Raw genomic sequence first — 17,014 nt, forward strand, 5'->3', positions numbered from 1 at the left:
TGCAAGAACAAGCTAATATTGTGCCTATAAAGCACATAGATCAGTATCTGGCACATAATAAGCACTCAGCTAATATTATTAACATAGCTTCATAACTATAGGTGTTAACCTTTAAATAATCCATAGGCAATGGAAATGTTACATGTATTACTTAGTTAAAATAATATAATTTGTTAGGGTCCCTTTAGGTTTCCTGCTCATCTATATGTACTTCCACTTATAGGCAGTAGGTAATAATAGCATGTGTCTTAAGCAAAATATAACAATATAAACATGTACTGTTATATATATAAACTGTTCCTAAAATCACTGACACCTCTTTGTAGCTATTTCAATGCCTTAGGCATAATCATGGACCAAAGCTAAGCCCCACTGCTGAGCCCAGGTGGTTGCATCTCTCATAGACGGCACTTGACAAGAAAATATGGGTAGCAGTAAGTTATGCTTCAGGTGATGCTTCTGATTATGACACTGAAGACCTAATATTTGAGTAATCAATTACAAATATACTTTATTAAAAACACATATCTCCAATAAACATAAGTCGAAACTTTTGTCACTGTTGGTAACTCAGATCTTCTCAATAAGATCCAACAAACTGAAGTAGGGAAGCAGCTCTTCTCACAGCACCCAGGCAGGTTAAAAGCAGACGGTGCAATGGTTCATACCACAGATACTGAAGGCCATGGACAGGGGCTAGGTCCCAACTTTTCCAAATGTTCACGGCACGGTATTTAACCTTTGTAAACTTCAGTTTCCTCTTTTTATGAAATGGAGGTAATAACACAATTCATGTGAGTGAATTAGCTACTATTACCTAACAGTAATAGTAGCTAACATCTAAAAATGTTAGCTACTATTACTTTATATTAGAAAGGTGCCTATATTTTTTGAGTTCTTGCAACTCATTTAAGAATCCTCTCATTTTGCTAAAAAAAGCTGCAGATAAATCTTTATCAAAACATTATTTATCCTGTAAACATATACAAACATTGTTAAGCCAACATTTATTTGATCTGCAGTCTTCACCATCAAAGTTTCTGAAAGCACCTACACCATGAAGGTCTCACTTTGTTTTACACAACCTATTAAATCTGTAATCATTTAAGCTCATATTTATTTCATCTGCAATCACCATCATCAAAACGTCTGAGATCACATACGTTGTGAAGGCTTCATTTTGTTTTGCACCAATGTAGTAAGAGTAGAGGTTGAACATTCCAATCATGAAGGCCACAAACACCATGATGAATATGACCATGAACTTAAAGATGTCTTTGACTGTTCTTCCAAGTGATATCTGCAGAGGTCCAAAGCTTTCATTTGCTGGTAAGATATAAGCTATTCTGGAGAAACTTAAAACTACAGCAATTGCATAAAGACCTTCAGATATAATTTGAGGATCAGCGGGGTCCCAGTTTATCCTGGCTAGGAAAAGGCAAAGACAAGAGTTACGATGAGTTTCTTTAAGTTGATGATTTAGGCAACGTTTTCTGGTTAAGAATATAAATTATATTAGCAATCTAGTTCCCAATGGAACTCCCTGATCTTAAAGGGTTTCTTTAAGTGTCAGATATATTTATGCTTGTGAGTTTATTGAGAAAATGACCCTCCTGGTTTGCTCAAACTACGAACTCAGTATATACAAAAATTTCAGTAGATAGACTGAAAAAACTGGTTCAAATTGTGTAACTTCTCCTAGCCTTATTCTCCCATCCTTGAAACTGAGATAATATCACTCCTACCTCTTTCATTTGCTGTGAGAATTTAATAAGCCAACATACATTCTGTGGTTAGAAAGTGCTTGACACTAAATAAATCGTAGCATTTATATTTAATTGTAAACTATAATCATATTATAATGTAATTTGGGGCTTGTGAAATATTTGCAGTTATTTAAACTTACTGAAGTAATTTTATGGGTCACTCAAGTCTACTTTTACCATAGAAATAAGCAATTACTAATTTATTAATTTTAATGACCTGATATAATAATTCTATCAAGCCATCAAAAACCCAATTAAAAACATCATGAAGAAAAATTAAAGAACAATGTGAAAAAGGAAAAATATTATAAATTTGTCTTCGCTTGTTTACTGAGAAGTGGAATTAGGAAAAGATGCAAGGAACTAGTGAAAGCAGCTAACAATTTTTACAGTGCTCTGAATATAAGTACTACATATACACAAATAGATAATTTTGACTTTATAAAATTCTGTATATTAAAAAACTTTGATTAAATGTTAAAATAAATACTAATAATTAATAACAAAAATTCTTATGAGATACAGCAAATAAACCTGTAGAGATGTCAGTTGAATATGTTAACTGATTTCTTTTTTTCTTAAAGTGCGCATTTTTTATTGTTGATCAGTTACAGTTGTCCCCATTTTTCCCCCATTACTCTCCCCCACCCTACCCACCCCCCACTTCCCTACCCCATGGTCTTTGTCCACAAGTCATGGGGTATAAGTTTCTTGACTTGACCCTTCCCCTTTTTCCCCCTGTTGTCCCCCCTCCCCTCTGGTCACTGTCAGTTTTTTCTTTATTTCAAGGTCCCTGGTTATATTTTGCTTGCTTGTTTGTTCTGTTGATTAGGTTCCACTTATAAGTGAGATCACATGGTATTTGTCATTAACTGTTAACTGATTTATTATCAGAGTGTTTAAAAGAAGCAGTCAGAGGGAATCTAGTTTTCCCACCCCAGGTTTCTACAAGAAGAAATTTTTCCCCAGGCAAATAACTGAACCCATTTCCATCCTGTAGTCACTCTCCTCCTGGGGAGGTAGAATTATCAGACTCGATTGCTAAACTGAACATACCTGGTTCAGCTCTGCCCTCTTTTTCTTGTGAATTCTCCTCTAGCCCTCCATGGAGGGATCTCACATGGTCAGACATGTGCTGTCATTACCCCTCTTAGAGGACAACTGCCTTGTCCTCTGCCCTTGGAAACTGAAGGATTTATCTGCCTACTTCTGGGGTTCAGTACTGCTGAGCCCATTCAGTAATGACTCAGAACTATGTCATCTACCCTGAACTTTATCAGGATAGATTAGAAGTGTTGATCTGGCCTCCATACTAAGTTTTGCTTTATTTTTCAACTAGTTCAAAGCCTGAGTGGGAAAGAGTGGTGTTATTTACTGGGGGCCCATTCAAAGATTCCAACAATTCCCTTGCTTTCAAATAATTTACATGTCTCAAATGAAAATGGCACTCAAATGTGTACTTTTAATAGACAAGAGGAAAAAAATAAACCCAAGACAAAAAACAGGAATTCTCAATGGAGTCTGGTAGTCAGCCAATTGATTCAAGAGCAAAGTGAGATAATTCTTGTGATTAAGAGAGGTTTCTAGCCAGGAGAAAAACAAAAGGAAGAAGCAAAACAATGTGCTTGTTCAGATACAGACACTCTGAAGAAGCTGGAAGCTTGCCAATAATTCAATGAGAATTGATAGCAACCAAACTACTATTGACATGTATTTTTATAAGAAAATTCTGTTTTTATTACCTTGTATTCACTGTGTACTGTAAACTCACCCAAATTGTAGTATTTCACATTGTCTCCCAGTGTGACTTTTGTTAAGTCCTTCAAAGTATCATTTGCATCAATGATGCTCTGAGCTTTGGAAGCATGCCAAAATGCCATGAACCTGGCAATGAATGATGCTGCAAAGATCGCTAACATACCAAAATCAAGCATATTCCACAATTCAAACAAATATTCCTTGGGGCCTTGAGTCCAAATTTCTTTACATTCAGCCCATATCATGCCTGCATTGGAAAGGGATTAAAATATCTTATCAATTCAATTTCATTCCAGCCTTAACCACTCAATAAAACAAAATAAATGTGAAAGGTCTCATCCTGATATTCAAAACCCCTCAACATTTGGTTCTATATCAACCATCATCCATAATTCCCATGTCTTCCAAAATCCCATCATCCAGCAATATCACTAAATTATCTGAAAGAAATTTGACAAAGTTCATCAAGAAGCTTAAAAAACATTCTTTGATCCATTAATTCTACACATAAAAATATATTAAGAAGATGTCACTGTAGGATTCTTTATAACCCAAACACATACATACACACACACTCAAAATAGAAGTAATTATGGGACTTCCACAAATCAAGTAGGATGCAGACATTTGGTATGATATTTTCATTGCCATGGAGTAATGGCCACAAGGGTGTAACTCCTAGACCTCCAACTACAGAAATATAATTGTCCACGGACCTCAGCACCTGCATTTGGAAAACAATGGTCCCAGCCAGTGACTGAGGACACCCCTTTTGGGGAGACATAAGAATCCTATAATGGCTGATTCTGAATCAAGGATCTCCTGACAGCGTTACCAGACTTTCCTTGAACTGCATGGAGATGGGGGATGCTTCTTTCAACTTTCCTTCCCTCGTGGTTGGACTTGCCACCCAATGACAGCCCTGCCACCCTTCCTCAGCTCCTTCCCCATCTTTCTCTCATATGGAATTTCTTTTAATAGAGTCCAACCTCCCTTAATAAAACTGTTATATATTTAATCCAGTCTTTGCACGTGCATCTTGGAAGACCTAGGCTACCATAGTGGCAGATGTTTGTGATCAGCATTTAAATGTGTTCAGTAAAAAAGTCAAATATGCCATGTGTTCTCTGACTTTACATTTAAAACAAGCACAGAAAAAGACCAGAATGAAACCAGGATCCTATTAATAGTAGTTGTCTCTTTCTGGTAGAATTATTAATAATATCACACATTCTTCCTACAACTAGTGTAGTACTCAGGAACATAAGTTTTGGGATCAGACTGACATGAATTTGAGAACTCGCATGTGCACTTGTTAGCCATATAATCTTTTGCCGCTTGCTTAAATCTTCTAAAACTCAATTTGTAAAATGAGTATGATGGTAGTTTGCACCTATTTCATAGAGTTGTCATGAAACAAATAAAATCACATCTTTAAATTTCATCTGGCAATTGGGAAAAATAATGACAGACATTTATTGAGCACTTACTGTTTTTAAATTTCTATGATTGGCACATATATTACTTCTTAAATTGAAGAATGTTACTTTATTATAGAAAGTGATTTTCCCCTACTGCCTTTAAGGTACCCTATTCTCTGATGTCTTGCTTCCTCCAAGGGCCATGTGGAGGAATATAATCTTTGGATTCCAGCAACCGATCAAAATCTACCTCCGTCAAGAAGCCTTTCATAATCCCTTGGTTGAAATAATCTTCCCCCCTTCCTCACAGCAATACCTGCCCCAGGTTCTCACATTTCTCATGAACCTTTAGCAGAGAACCTGCGTGTGAAAGGTTTCTGCCAACTAACTCACTATGTGCTTTTCTCAAAATTAGCATTCAGTGCAGCATAGAGTACATGGTTTTATAAGAAGACAACTTCACTCTATTTTGAATGTTTCCACATTAACAGGACACTAGGATTAAATTCATACATATTTTAGCGGATCAAATTAAAAACAGGATATACCCCATTTGCACACTCAAACGCACACCTCCTCCCCCACCCCCCAAAACTATGAGCAGGGATGAAAAGACCTAAGGCAGCTTTTGTTCTGTGGCTCCTAGGAGTCCTGCCGGCCTCCTCCATAGGAGACGAGGACAATTTAGAGAACAGAAGCACAGGGGTTAATGGCCCATTTGAACTCATTCATTTGTTTTCAAAGCTTCCCCTCCTTCATCCTCTCATTTCTCCACCTTCTCTCTTCTTCTCTCATAAAATTATTAGTAAAAATATCTTACCAAAGCTTAAAAAATAAAACAAATACAGTGAACTATTCTGCCTGAAGAAAGAGCCCCTGTTTTATGGTCCTTGAGAGCCCTCAGGAGCTGCCAAGGGTAACTCGACATCCCCCGTCTAGTCCAACTTCTCTTGCAAGCAAGGGGCGGCTCCAAGGGGACCAAGCCTCTGCTCAAACATGTCTGGAGATGAGGTGCTCACTACATCTGAAGGCTGCTCGCCCCACTGCTGGTTTGCAGGAAGTATCCTCTCCATGTGGACCTGTTGGTCCTAATTCTGCCCTCTAGGGCAGTGGAGAAAAAGTCTGCTCCCGCTGCTTTAATATTTTTTAATAAAATAAAATAAAACAAAAATACCAGTGTGCTCATTAAATCTCTTCCCCAGCAGAGACAGGTTTACCATGAAGCTAGTGAAATTGAAGTTTCAAGATGCCTTATGTGCCCAGGCTCCTTCTGAAGCTGAGTATTGTCTTCTTTTTCTCTAAGTAGGGCTCTGCGAACAAATGATCTTCAGGCTCCACAAGCTCTGGATTCCATTCCTCCCCCATCATCCCAAGTAAGCCTCCTCACTCCCGCAGGTGCAGTTCTGTGGAGGGTCACTCACGCTTCTGGCTGCTTTCCCTGGGATGCTCCCCAATATGCCGATGGCCTGCATGTGGCACCTGGAGCCACACCTAACCCTGCATGTGTGGCCCGGTCAGAGCATGGACCAGTGGGCTAATGACAGCTCTGATTGCAGTCCTGTCCTTTGAAGAGTCAACACAGCACTGCGCTTGCTTCCTCGGCAGCTCACCCTGGGCATTAAGTCAAAAGTGCTCCTCTGGACCATTTCACGTGAAGTGGCATCAAGCATTGTCCCTGCTTCACCTCCTCTCACTGGTCTGAGCTCACCATTCAGCTTTGTCAAGATCTCCTGGAATGTCAAGTCTGTCTGTCAGCCTTTCTGGTTTTATCAACAACAAAAAAATCAGATAAATTTGCTTTCTGTGACCAATAATGAGAATCCTTCCCCTCAAGACACTGGCATCTGACCTAAGTAGATCACTTATTAATATTTCCAGAAGGTACAGCAACTCTCTTTTAAGAATAACTCCAAAAAGAAAAATACCAGTGTCAGAAACTGAATCAGAGATCTAATATATGTGATAAAATATCAGTTGTCTGTTCTGAGTTGTTAATTGTTTTCCCATTAAGTAAACACTGTGAGAAAATCTCTGCAATCAAATATAAAGGTTAGCAGACAATAATTTGAAGAACAGTGTTTATTCATAAAATTGCAAGTTATTGCAGTATTCTTAGTTTAGGGTTCTATGTGAAAAAGGAAAAACACCTAATGTTTATAATAAAATATTAGTATAAGGAGAATGAACTATCTGTTCGATTCCCAGTCAGGGCACGTGCCTGGGTTGCAGGCCAGTTCCCAGCAGGGGACGCATGAGAGGCAACCGTACACTGATATTTCTCTCCCTCTCTCCTTCCCTTCCCCTCTAAAGATAAATAAATAAAATCTTTAATAAAAAGTAGAATAAGAATTCTTAGTGAAGAGTTTAATAATAATTATCTGAAATTTTCCTGTGTGCTAAATACTGTATGATGTCCTTTACATATACTAGCACATAAAAAAATAAACTATAACACATAAGCTTTTAGTCTAATAAGATCAAGGCAATGTCCAAAGGATTACTCTTATTTTAAATCAAGTATTGGAGATGAAGGGTAATTTATGTTACAGTTTAATAGTGGGCGGTAACTGTTAATTCAATTAGAAAATAAATAGTGTAAATTCCCAGCCTTTCTTTATCTAAGATACAATTTATATTGTAAGCCACTACCCATTTGTCTCTTTGAATCATAATCAAGAAATAAGATGATTCCGACGTTGTGAATAACAATGCTGTTGAATCACCCCAGGTGCATTTAAAATGATCACATGGTAATCTGCATAGTGCTTCATCATTTTTCAATACTATTGAAAGTATTTTTCAATACTTTCAATACTTTATCATTTTTCAAATTTGGGCTTCATTGTGAGGAAGCCAAGAAGACATTCTATGCCCTATAAGTAAGACCCCAAATTTTGGGGCACCAGGGATCGGTTTTGGAGAAGGCAATTTTTCCACAGGCCAGAGTGGGAGGGGGACGGTTTGGGGATGATTCAAGTACATTGTATTCAAGTTCATCTCCTGTTGCACAGACTGGTTCCTAACAGGCCCGACTGGTACAGGCCCAACTGGTACCGGTCCAAGGTGCAGAGGTTGGGAAGCCCTGTATAAGTGATGTAAAACTGACTATAGATGTTTCTCCAGACCCCTGGGGGGAACCCAGCTCATGGTTTAACTTACTGGAGGTTTTGAATAGAGATTCCTTGAGCCCTCTTCTCTTTACACCCTATATATTCCCACCATAGGCCATACCACACACAACCAGGGCCTTAAGTACCATCTAGGAAATAAAGTTACTAAAACTTTATCCACAACCCAGGCTTTTCCCAGGGGCAGTATTTTTTATTATTTAGTAGCTGTCTTCACATGGAAGTTCCACGGGCACTTCGAAGTCAGTCACAACCCAAACTAAATAGCGTTTTTTCCTCCCAGACCCAAGCATGATATTCCTTCTACATTCCCCCTCAGAGAACTGCAGTCACCAACCAGTAATCCCAGGCAGAATCCACATTTTCCCCTTTCCACTGAGTTTTCTGGAGTGTGTCTTTTAAGAAGCTCTCAAATCCTTTTCCCCATCCTCTCAATTCCAGCCTCATCCCCCTCACAGGAATCCAATCACCTCTTGCCTCTACCTCACAACCACCGTGACCTTTATAAAATGTGAGTGACCTGGTCATATCACAAATGCTGAAAACCATCCTCTGGCCACTGTACCACTCTTCTCTCCCAGCCTCCACAGCCACAAAAGCACCTGCGCCTCCGCTGGGCCTACCTCCTGACAGTTCGAGTGTGCCAGGTGTGGTCCTAGATCCGCATCTTCACGTCGATCTTTTCCACGCCTGCAGTGTCTCCACTCTCCCCTAAACACTAGACTCGGCTAACATTTCCTTATCTTCAAAGCCTCGGATCAAAGTACTGTCCAAAGTCTTTTTAGCCCCTTCCACATTCCATCTCACTCAGCTCGAGATGCTCAGTGTGTGTACATTCACAACTTCCAAACTGCTCCTCAGATACAGTATTTACCACATTTTATTACCAATTTACTTATTGACCTGCCCCCCGATTTAACTTCCTTGAGTGCGAGGACTGTGTTCCATTCACTTCAGTATCCCCACTACTTAAAAAAAAGACACTTAACAGCTATTGAATTTATTCATTCATAAATATCAAGTTCAATTATCTTCCATTTGCCTTCCATGTAATGACAAGTCATAGGTATGACTGATTGACAAATAGTGTGGTAGTTAACAGCACATTCCCTCTGTTTCACTTACCACCTGGTAGCACCAAAGCAAATTACTTAATCCTTTTCACATAAATGGTGAAAGGTAGATGTGATTATCATGTCATGAAGAAGAAAACAGAGAGAGATTGTGTGATCTGACGTATATAAAGTGCCTTGAACAATTTCATGTACATAATGTCGCAAAAATGAGTGATTGTTAGTTTTGGTTATTATTAAATATTAACGTAAAATCGTATGGTTGTTTTTAAGCTTTAAGTAACAGCTCTCCCAAAATATAAATAGTGTTTTTTTAAATCAATGGTGGTATTTGATTAATACCTTCCTGTTTATTTTCTTCCTGAGTTTTTCCTGGGGCATGTGAAAAAGACTAGGCACTGAAGATGAACCCGAGACAACTCTGCTTTAAAAACACAAAGAAAATCATGGTGTGCGGAGCATTGTATCACACTGCACACATTTGTATAACTGGTTTGTGAAGAAATCTGTGTCATTCACTCCAACTGCTAAGGCTGCAAAAATACATGACAGAAAATCAGTCTTTACCTATTACCCAGGATATAATGAGCATCTCCATCCATGAGAAGCAGGATGTTTTCATCCTGAACAGCTGTTTTGCATTATCTGTGCTGGTTTCATTAGGAAGGAGTTTGGTGCCTTCAAATCTGTCAGCTGCATTCATGACTAGCAGTCCCAGGAAAATGGTGAAGGAGGCTGCATGTGCTACAAACTTCATGAATGGTCCGCGCATTATCTTCCCCATCTGCCACAACACACACCAAAAGAAAATTTCAGCTTTGATTTCTATGCTTTCCCAAACCCACAAACGTATACACAAGAATAAGCACATGCATACTCCAATATTCTCCTAAAGTAATGATGTATGATTACATGACTAGTAATAAAATGATTCTTTATGCTATTATACAATTTTTGTTCTACTCCTCATCTGCATATGTTGATGTTCTAGATTGATAAATTAACTTTTCTATTAAATGATATTTAAATTTTTGTAACATTACATAGCACTGATGAAATAACATTGTATTAGGCAGAGCATAATATCATCATTATTCATAAAAAACAAATCGATTTAGTGGTCATGAAGTATTGAGGAAGCAGCAATAAAAGTATTAAACTGAGTCTACTTTGCAATGCGTAGATCCTTGGCTGGATGTTTGCCTTGCTTGTTGTCCTTTTGTATATTTCACTGCCTTGAGTACAATCAGGCCTGAGTGATGTCACTATTTTGGTGATGTTGTAAATGGAGCACAATTCACGGGCACCAAGCAAAGAACTTCCAGCTGAGGAGAGGACAGCAGGGCAGTTTTCATGATGTATCGGAACAATGTCCTGGAATGATATTGGACTTCAAGTCCAACATTTGAGGTTCAAGTTCCAGTTTCATTCCCTCATTAGTTAAGTGGAAATGAGCAAATTTCCTAAATTATGTGAAAATCAAATTCTTCCTATGAAATATGGAGACAGTAAAAGCTCTTGTGCCTCTGTAGTACAGGATTCATTTCCATCTGGGATGCACAGACTCTAGTTGGGGCAGAAGGATGGTGTGTGTCCAGCGTGGGTCTGAAGGGCTCTGGGACATCGCCGAAATGTGAAACAAAACTCAGTGTGTGTATGCATTGTTTTCCTTAGAAGAGGGCCCATCCCTTGCTACAGCCTTCCAAAAGAATTTATGATTACAGGAAAATTCAGAAATTAATAAAAATACCAACAACACAGTATTTGTTATGTGACAAGTATTATTTTAAGTGTTTTATTGTTAACTCATGTAATCATTATAATCCAAAGGGGTAGGGGATAGTAGAATGCCTCTTTTACAGATTAAAAAAGTGAGAAAGTGAAGTCCAGAAACTTGCTGAGAGGTCATACAACTCATAAATGGTCCAGCTGAAATCTGAACCCAGGCATTCTTCTTTCAGAGTTAATTTGGTCTGCAAAATAATTTATTACTTTATCATTAAAGTACGTAAACTCTTAGAGAAAACAAAGAAGGCCTTTTTAAGTCAATAATGTGTGTGGCACCAAACTATGTGTGGTGCCAGGGGGATACCAGACTTATTGCAGGGGTCACTTTGTAAGTTATGTAAATGTCTAACCAGTATGCTGTACACCTGAAACTAATGAAATACTGAATGTCAACAGTAGTTTAAAATTTTAAAAAGACCGAAAAATGAAATGCTATTATGGAAGGAATGCAATCAATGTTCTCTGTCCCTATAAATTTTATCTGTCTATATAATTTTCAAAATCTTGAAAGTTAACCCCAGAATAAATCATATAGTTCAGTTCCTTGTCTCTCATATTTAGAATCTAAGGCCAGACAGGCCATCAGAATATTTGCACAAGAGCATGTACACGTGTGTATCTATATCTTTCTACACAGTTTTAAGTTGGTGTCTCCATCTAGATAGATATATTTCGAACCAGTCCAAAATTCCTTTGTGAAAATTTGCTATAAAAATCATATCTAAAAACTATAATTCCATAAGAAGGCTTGTTATTTGACTCAAAGAGTGTTTCTTGTTTTGTTTTTTTTAGAACCTGTTTAAATAAAACTCAAAAAATCAGATGAAGGCAAGGTTAAAACAAATGGGAAACAAAGTAGGCTTCATGTTCCTTTGCACGTTGTCCTTAGCTGTGCTTTCTTTAAAATACAGACTGTGAACACATGAACATTAGTACATTTTTAATGTCTTCTTCCATGGTGTATCACATGTACAATTTTAATTCTATAATGTTTTAGATATGATTTATTTTAATTATGTATTATAACAAATTAAAAATGTAGCACAAGATTTAATAACTTCCTCATGGAACAACTATTATGAAACTTTTTCATTTTTAAATTATTTTTATTTCTTAATTACAGTTGACATACAATATCATATTAGCTGGAGCTCAGAGGGAGTGAGTTCGAGTGAGTCTGTGCACAGGCCCTTTAAGAAGAAAGCCTCAGACTCCAGAAGCCCTCTGTCTCACTCAGCTACAATCCCTGCTGGTTTATACAGTCAGAGGTTATGAAGACTCCTCTTCCTGGGATGGGGAGCCTAGTGTGAGGCTGGGACCCCTCGTTCCTCAGCCAAGATATCCCTCCCAATTTTTATCCACCACACATGGGTGTAAGACCAGCTCATCCCATGTCTCCATCCCTCCTAACGATCTCAATGTAACTTCTTCTTTAACTCCCTAGTTGCAGGAATTCCAGTAAGCCAGACTTCCGAGCACTAGTGAATGATGCTGTTCTATGATTTAGTTGTAATTTTGATGTGGTTCGTGGGAGGAGGCTTGTATGGTCTTTACCTATGCTGCCATCTTACCTGGCTTTTATAAATATTAAACCAATTTTTCAAAGGTCTCAATTTATTTGACTGCTGTGGAAAACTGTGATTGGAGCAATAACTGTTAGTACTGAAATCTGTGAAAAATTTATTTTCTGCCTTGTTCCAGAAAGAATCAGCGGCGACCTTCAAAATATTCTACAAAGTTACCCAAAACACAAGGGAGCACAATAGGAGAAGGAGAAGGCAAAAGAGAAGCAGAAAAGAACAGGCTGGGGACATAGAACAAGGAATAAAGCTATCTACATTAGAGTGCGCCACAAGTCTGAAAACTCCAAAACTTGAGTTTTGCTATTCTGGACACATCCAGAGTCAATGTTCACTTATTCAGGGCATGGTCTCTGATCTGTGCCTCACTCCTGACCCGGCTGGCCTGCCTTCTTCATCGAGTTACTGGCCTTTATGTAACATTACTCCTTTATTTTATTGAGAAGGAACAAAGGAGAATCAAACCAGGTGTTTTTGCTGCATATTAAACATTCTAGTTCCAAAGAAAAGCAAACAAACAAATAAAAAAGTAAAAGTTTGTCCTGGCTGGTGCGGCTCAATCGACTGGAGCGTTGTCCCACGGACCAACCTCGTCAGGGCGCATGCCCAGGCTGCAGATTCAACTGCCAGCCAGGCATGTCCGGAGGCCACCAACTGATGTTTCTTCCTCCCATCAAGGTTTCTCTCTCTCCCTCCCTTCCCCTCACCCCCCTAATCTTCTATGGCTCTCTTCTTCTACTATTGTGATGTTCCTAAACAAGCTTTCTCTTATAATGTGAGTCTTCACTCTGATTCTTCTCTTAGCCAGAACTCAAGAACTGAGGTTGTAGAACTGAGGTTAACACCTGGTACCATCTTCCCACTAACAAAATCACTGATAGTAGTGTTTTGTCTTTAAACAAAAGCAGATTTTGGCACCATTTCATGGACTTTAGGAATTTAAATGATTTTTCATTTTAGTAAAAATTTGTCAATGATATCTTCTCGAATGAAACAAATATCTAAAAAATAACTCTAAAGGACAGACTTCATCAATTGACCAATGTGAACAATTAATGTACCTGGCAAACTATTGAGTGGAAGCCTTGAAAGAAATATTTGCTTCTAAATATTGTGTATCATACTCTTTGAAGTATTTATTGATGACCAAGTACCTAACTTACAAAATACCAAAATAGAAAAATGCTGACACTAACTTAAACTAAAACAATTTGAAATCACAGCATGACCTATTTTATTGTAACGAGCATAAAGTAATTGATATCTGGGATACAGTGGAAAAAGAAAACAAGACAAAAAAATGGTTTCTGAAAGGAGAAGAGAGCAAATTGGAAGAAAGAAAACCAACTGCAAACAGAAACAAGCTTCTGTCAGTGTGCAAAGGCCTACGGTTAGATCTGACTAAAGATGATTGGATGTATTAGAAATTTTTTAATATTTAAAATAGTGCTTTCAGCAAAAGCATCAACGTACCTTAAGCAATCTTCCCCCATAAAAAATCAATTCTGTATCTATAAATAATGTTTATGTTCATTGTTAAGTGAAACAACTATAAAATAGATTTTACCATCATGCTTCAAAGGCTAAATGACAGTCAGTAAAATAGATTTTAGTATGAGAAGAAAATACCTCGACAGTGCTCTTTTAATTTGATTGTCTGCCTCAGTGTTCATAAACAAGGATGGAAAACAGATGCCAGAAAGAAACATGGCCAGGGACGAAGAAATATTGAAGGAAATCAGGTTAATTAGGATTCAATCAAAATTTAGGAAACGTGTAACTCTAAGGTCTGCTAAAAATAATCTCTTTCAAAACACCAAACACCCTGGGAGACATTATGCTTTTGAACTCACTGGATAAAGGAAAGGACGATTATTCAGTTTAGAAAATATAATGTACTTCATCACAGAATGATATAATTCAGAAACTCCTCCCCTTTTAATTCATCTCCTCTGAAGACTCAGGAAATGTTAGTAGAAGCAGAACAGAGACTATATACTTAGATGTAGTCTTTGCTCCCATAACAATTTAGAATTTTGTAAGTAGAATCTGTGATTCTTATGAAAGAAAGAAGAAAAAAATTGTAACTTTCTAGAAGAAAGTCTGTGCTATAAATTTCTCATTTAGTAAATCTCACTATTTTCTTCATAAGAGATGAATTTTGGGCCTTACATAGTTTAAGGGGGGAAAATGTGGTGATAGGTTCTATACTCATAAAAAAATGCCCAGTTTCTGGCAGTTCCTATCATACTCACTGGAAGTAATTATGAAATCCACACAATATTTAAAAAAAAAAGATTTTGCACCAGCTTTCTACCCGAAGCTGATGAGAAAGGTCCCTATAAGGCTAAAGCACAAAATACGTGACCGAGTAATAAAACAGTATGTTAGTAATGGTGATATTTGTGTTTGTACCCACACACTTACAAATGTTTGAAAATGTGTCATGCCCATGCTTAAGAACAGCAAGTGATTCAACTGACATTTCTGCAGAGCTCAGAAATAGATGGTCCAACAGACATTTTGCCATATAACTTTAGAATTATTTCAGTCAGACCCTCAGAATTGTAACTTAAATAGGTCTAGAAAGGTGGCTTCAAAAGCGTGGAAAATAAGATTGTTGACAATGCAGGACAGACAAATATCTGTGCCTGTTAACAAAATTCAGACATCTGAACATTTTCAAACTTGTTCCGTCACACTAAGGAAAGGCTAGGTCCATTTGAACGTATTTTCACAAAGCCTGGGCAGATAGATTTTGAAGGGGAAAAAAGCTGTCTTTGCTGTCACATTGCATTGTATGCCGTTCCTAAAATAAATATTCTTCACCGAAACAACTATTATATTGGTTTTGATATGACTGCACCTTATTTAAATTAAGATTACCTACCTACAAAAATTTTCATCTCAAACTTTGCCATAGGAAAAATAAAGAGGGAAACCATGTTTATCTTTTAAGATGTTATTTGAAATATCTGCTCGATACATATGGTAACCTCATTTAAACATATAAAAGTATATGCCTAGAGAAAAGACGAAGAGGGAGACAAAAAGGAAATACACTAACATAGTAACTGAGGACTTCCGTTACATATTAACAGTGATGGTATTACAGGTGAATTTTCCCTTCTTTCCATTTCTTTCTATACTTCCTAGCTAACCTATGTTATTTTTGCAACATTAAAAACAATAAGATTATTTACGCTGAACATGACCTTCATAAAATTTTCATTTGGGAAATATAATTTTCCATGCATAACTGACTCTGATAGCTGCAACTAGACATACTTCTAGCAGATAACAGAGGCCCAGGTTTCACAGACATACCTTGCTGCACGGAGCAAACCAGTAAACAAGAGCCAGGAAGGGCAGTCCGACAGCAACGGCCAGGACCACGAGAAACTTGACTGCCACCGTCTGCTGCCGCAAACCGGACAGGTTCTCATACCATATGGAGAGGAGCTGCTGTTGACAATTTGGATGAGCTACAAACTAGCAAGAAAATGACAAAACATTTAACATCTTAATTAAGGAAAAGTTCAACATAAGCTATTTTCTTTTATTCTGATATTTTGTTCTGTGCTTTCCCATGAAAAATATTGTCAGAATTAAAGAACAAACATAAACCATCTAGCTGACAGTCTCCAAGAAGGACAGCAGAATGCTCTAATATGTATTATATAAATCTGAAGATTCCAATTTATTAAGCTTTTCCTTTGTAACAAATGGGCTTTCTTTCAAAGCACAGAACACTTTTTGAAATTTGATATTATAAAAAGACTCACCAATGCTTTACACAAGGACTTTTATAGTTATGTTTTTTTCCATGTAGAAAGAACAATGTAAAGACCCTGCTAGTCCAGATGTTTAAATACTTTTCACATGGAGGATTATCAGTAGAGACAGGAGGGCAGAGTGGGGGGAAAGTACAGGGAATAAGTAGCATAAATGGTAGGTAGAAAATAGGCAGGGGGAGGTTAAGAATAGTGTAGGAAATGGAGAAGCCAAAGAACTTATATGTATGACCCATGGACATGAACTACGGTGGGGGGAATGTGGGTGGGAGGGGGTTTGCAGGGCAGAGGGGAATAAAAGGGGGAAAATGGGACAATAGAAATAGCATAATCAGTAAAATATATTTTAAAAAAGAAGCATACCAGTTCTCCTGTACAGTTTACATTCATATCAGCTGCCATCCCCAGGCAGGGCAAGAGTGACTCCATGGTCCAGGCGGACCCACAGGAAGCTTCAGGTCGGGATTTAAATGAACCATGGAGAGCCATGAGGGATTTGGGCATGTGGTTTGAAAGGGTGTAGAAGGAGCCCTGCTGCGAGTAATGAAGTGGCAGCTCTGCAGTTTGTAGGATTTTGGCCACGTGGCTTGGAAGGGAGTAGAAGAGCCACAAGAGAGCCGTGATGCAGCTGATAGTGAAGGTGGATTCTGGCAGGCTGCCAGTTGTGAGATAGAAACCATGCAGGCTGTAGGAGCTGGTCCGCCGT

At 37.9% G+C, this 17,014-nt stretch overlaps 1 protein-coding gene across 1 annotated transcript in view; it reads right to left on the reverse strand.

Annotated features, from left to right (window-relative positions):
• The window catches only part of TRPC6 (transient receptor potential cation channel subfamily C member 6), a 119,355-nt gene that overhangs the window by 15,619 nt on the left and 86,722 nt on the right, over positions 1-17,014 (reverse strand). Inside the window, exons 4-7 of the mRNA XM_037156998.2 lie at positions 15,842-16,006; positions 9,714-9,930; positions 3,538-3,771; positions 1,164-1,428 (exon numbers count right to left, since the gene is read on the reverse strand). Coding sequence (XP_037012893.2) covers positions 1,164-1,428; positions 3,538-3,771; positions 9,714-9,930; positions 15,842-16,006 — 881 coding nt within the window. The remainder of the gene's footprint in view (positions 1-1,163; positions 1,429-3,537; positions 3,772-9,713; positions 9,931-15,841; positions 16,007-17,014) is intronic.

This window comes from Artibeus jamaicensis, unplaced genomic scaffold, assembly GCF_021234435.1.
Source record: "Artibeus jamaicensis isolate MK-2021 breed Jamaican fruit bat unplaced genomic scaffold, CSHL_Jam_final contig_585, whole genome shotgun sequence".
In the NCBI taxonomy this organism is placed as follows: domain Eukaryota; kingdom Metazoa; phylum Chordata; class Mammalia; order Chiroptera; family Phyllostomidae; genus Artibeus; species Artibeus jamaicensis.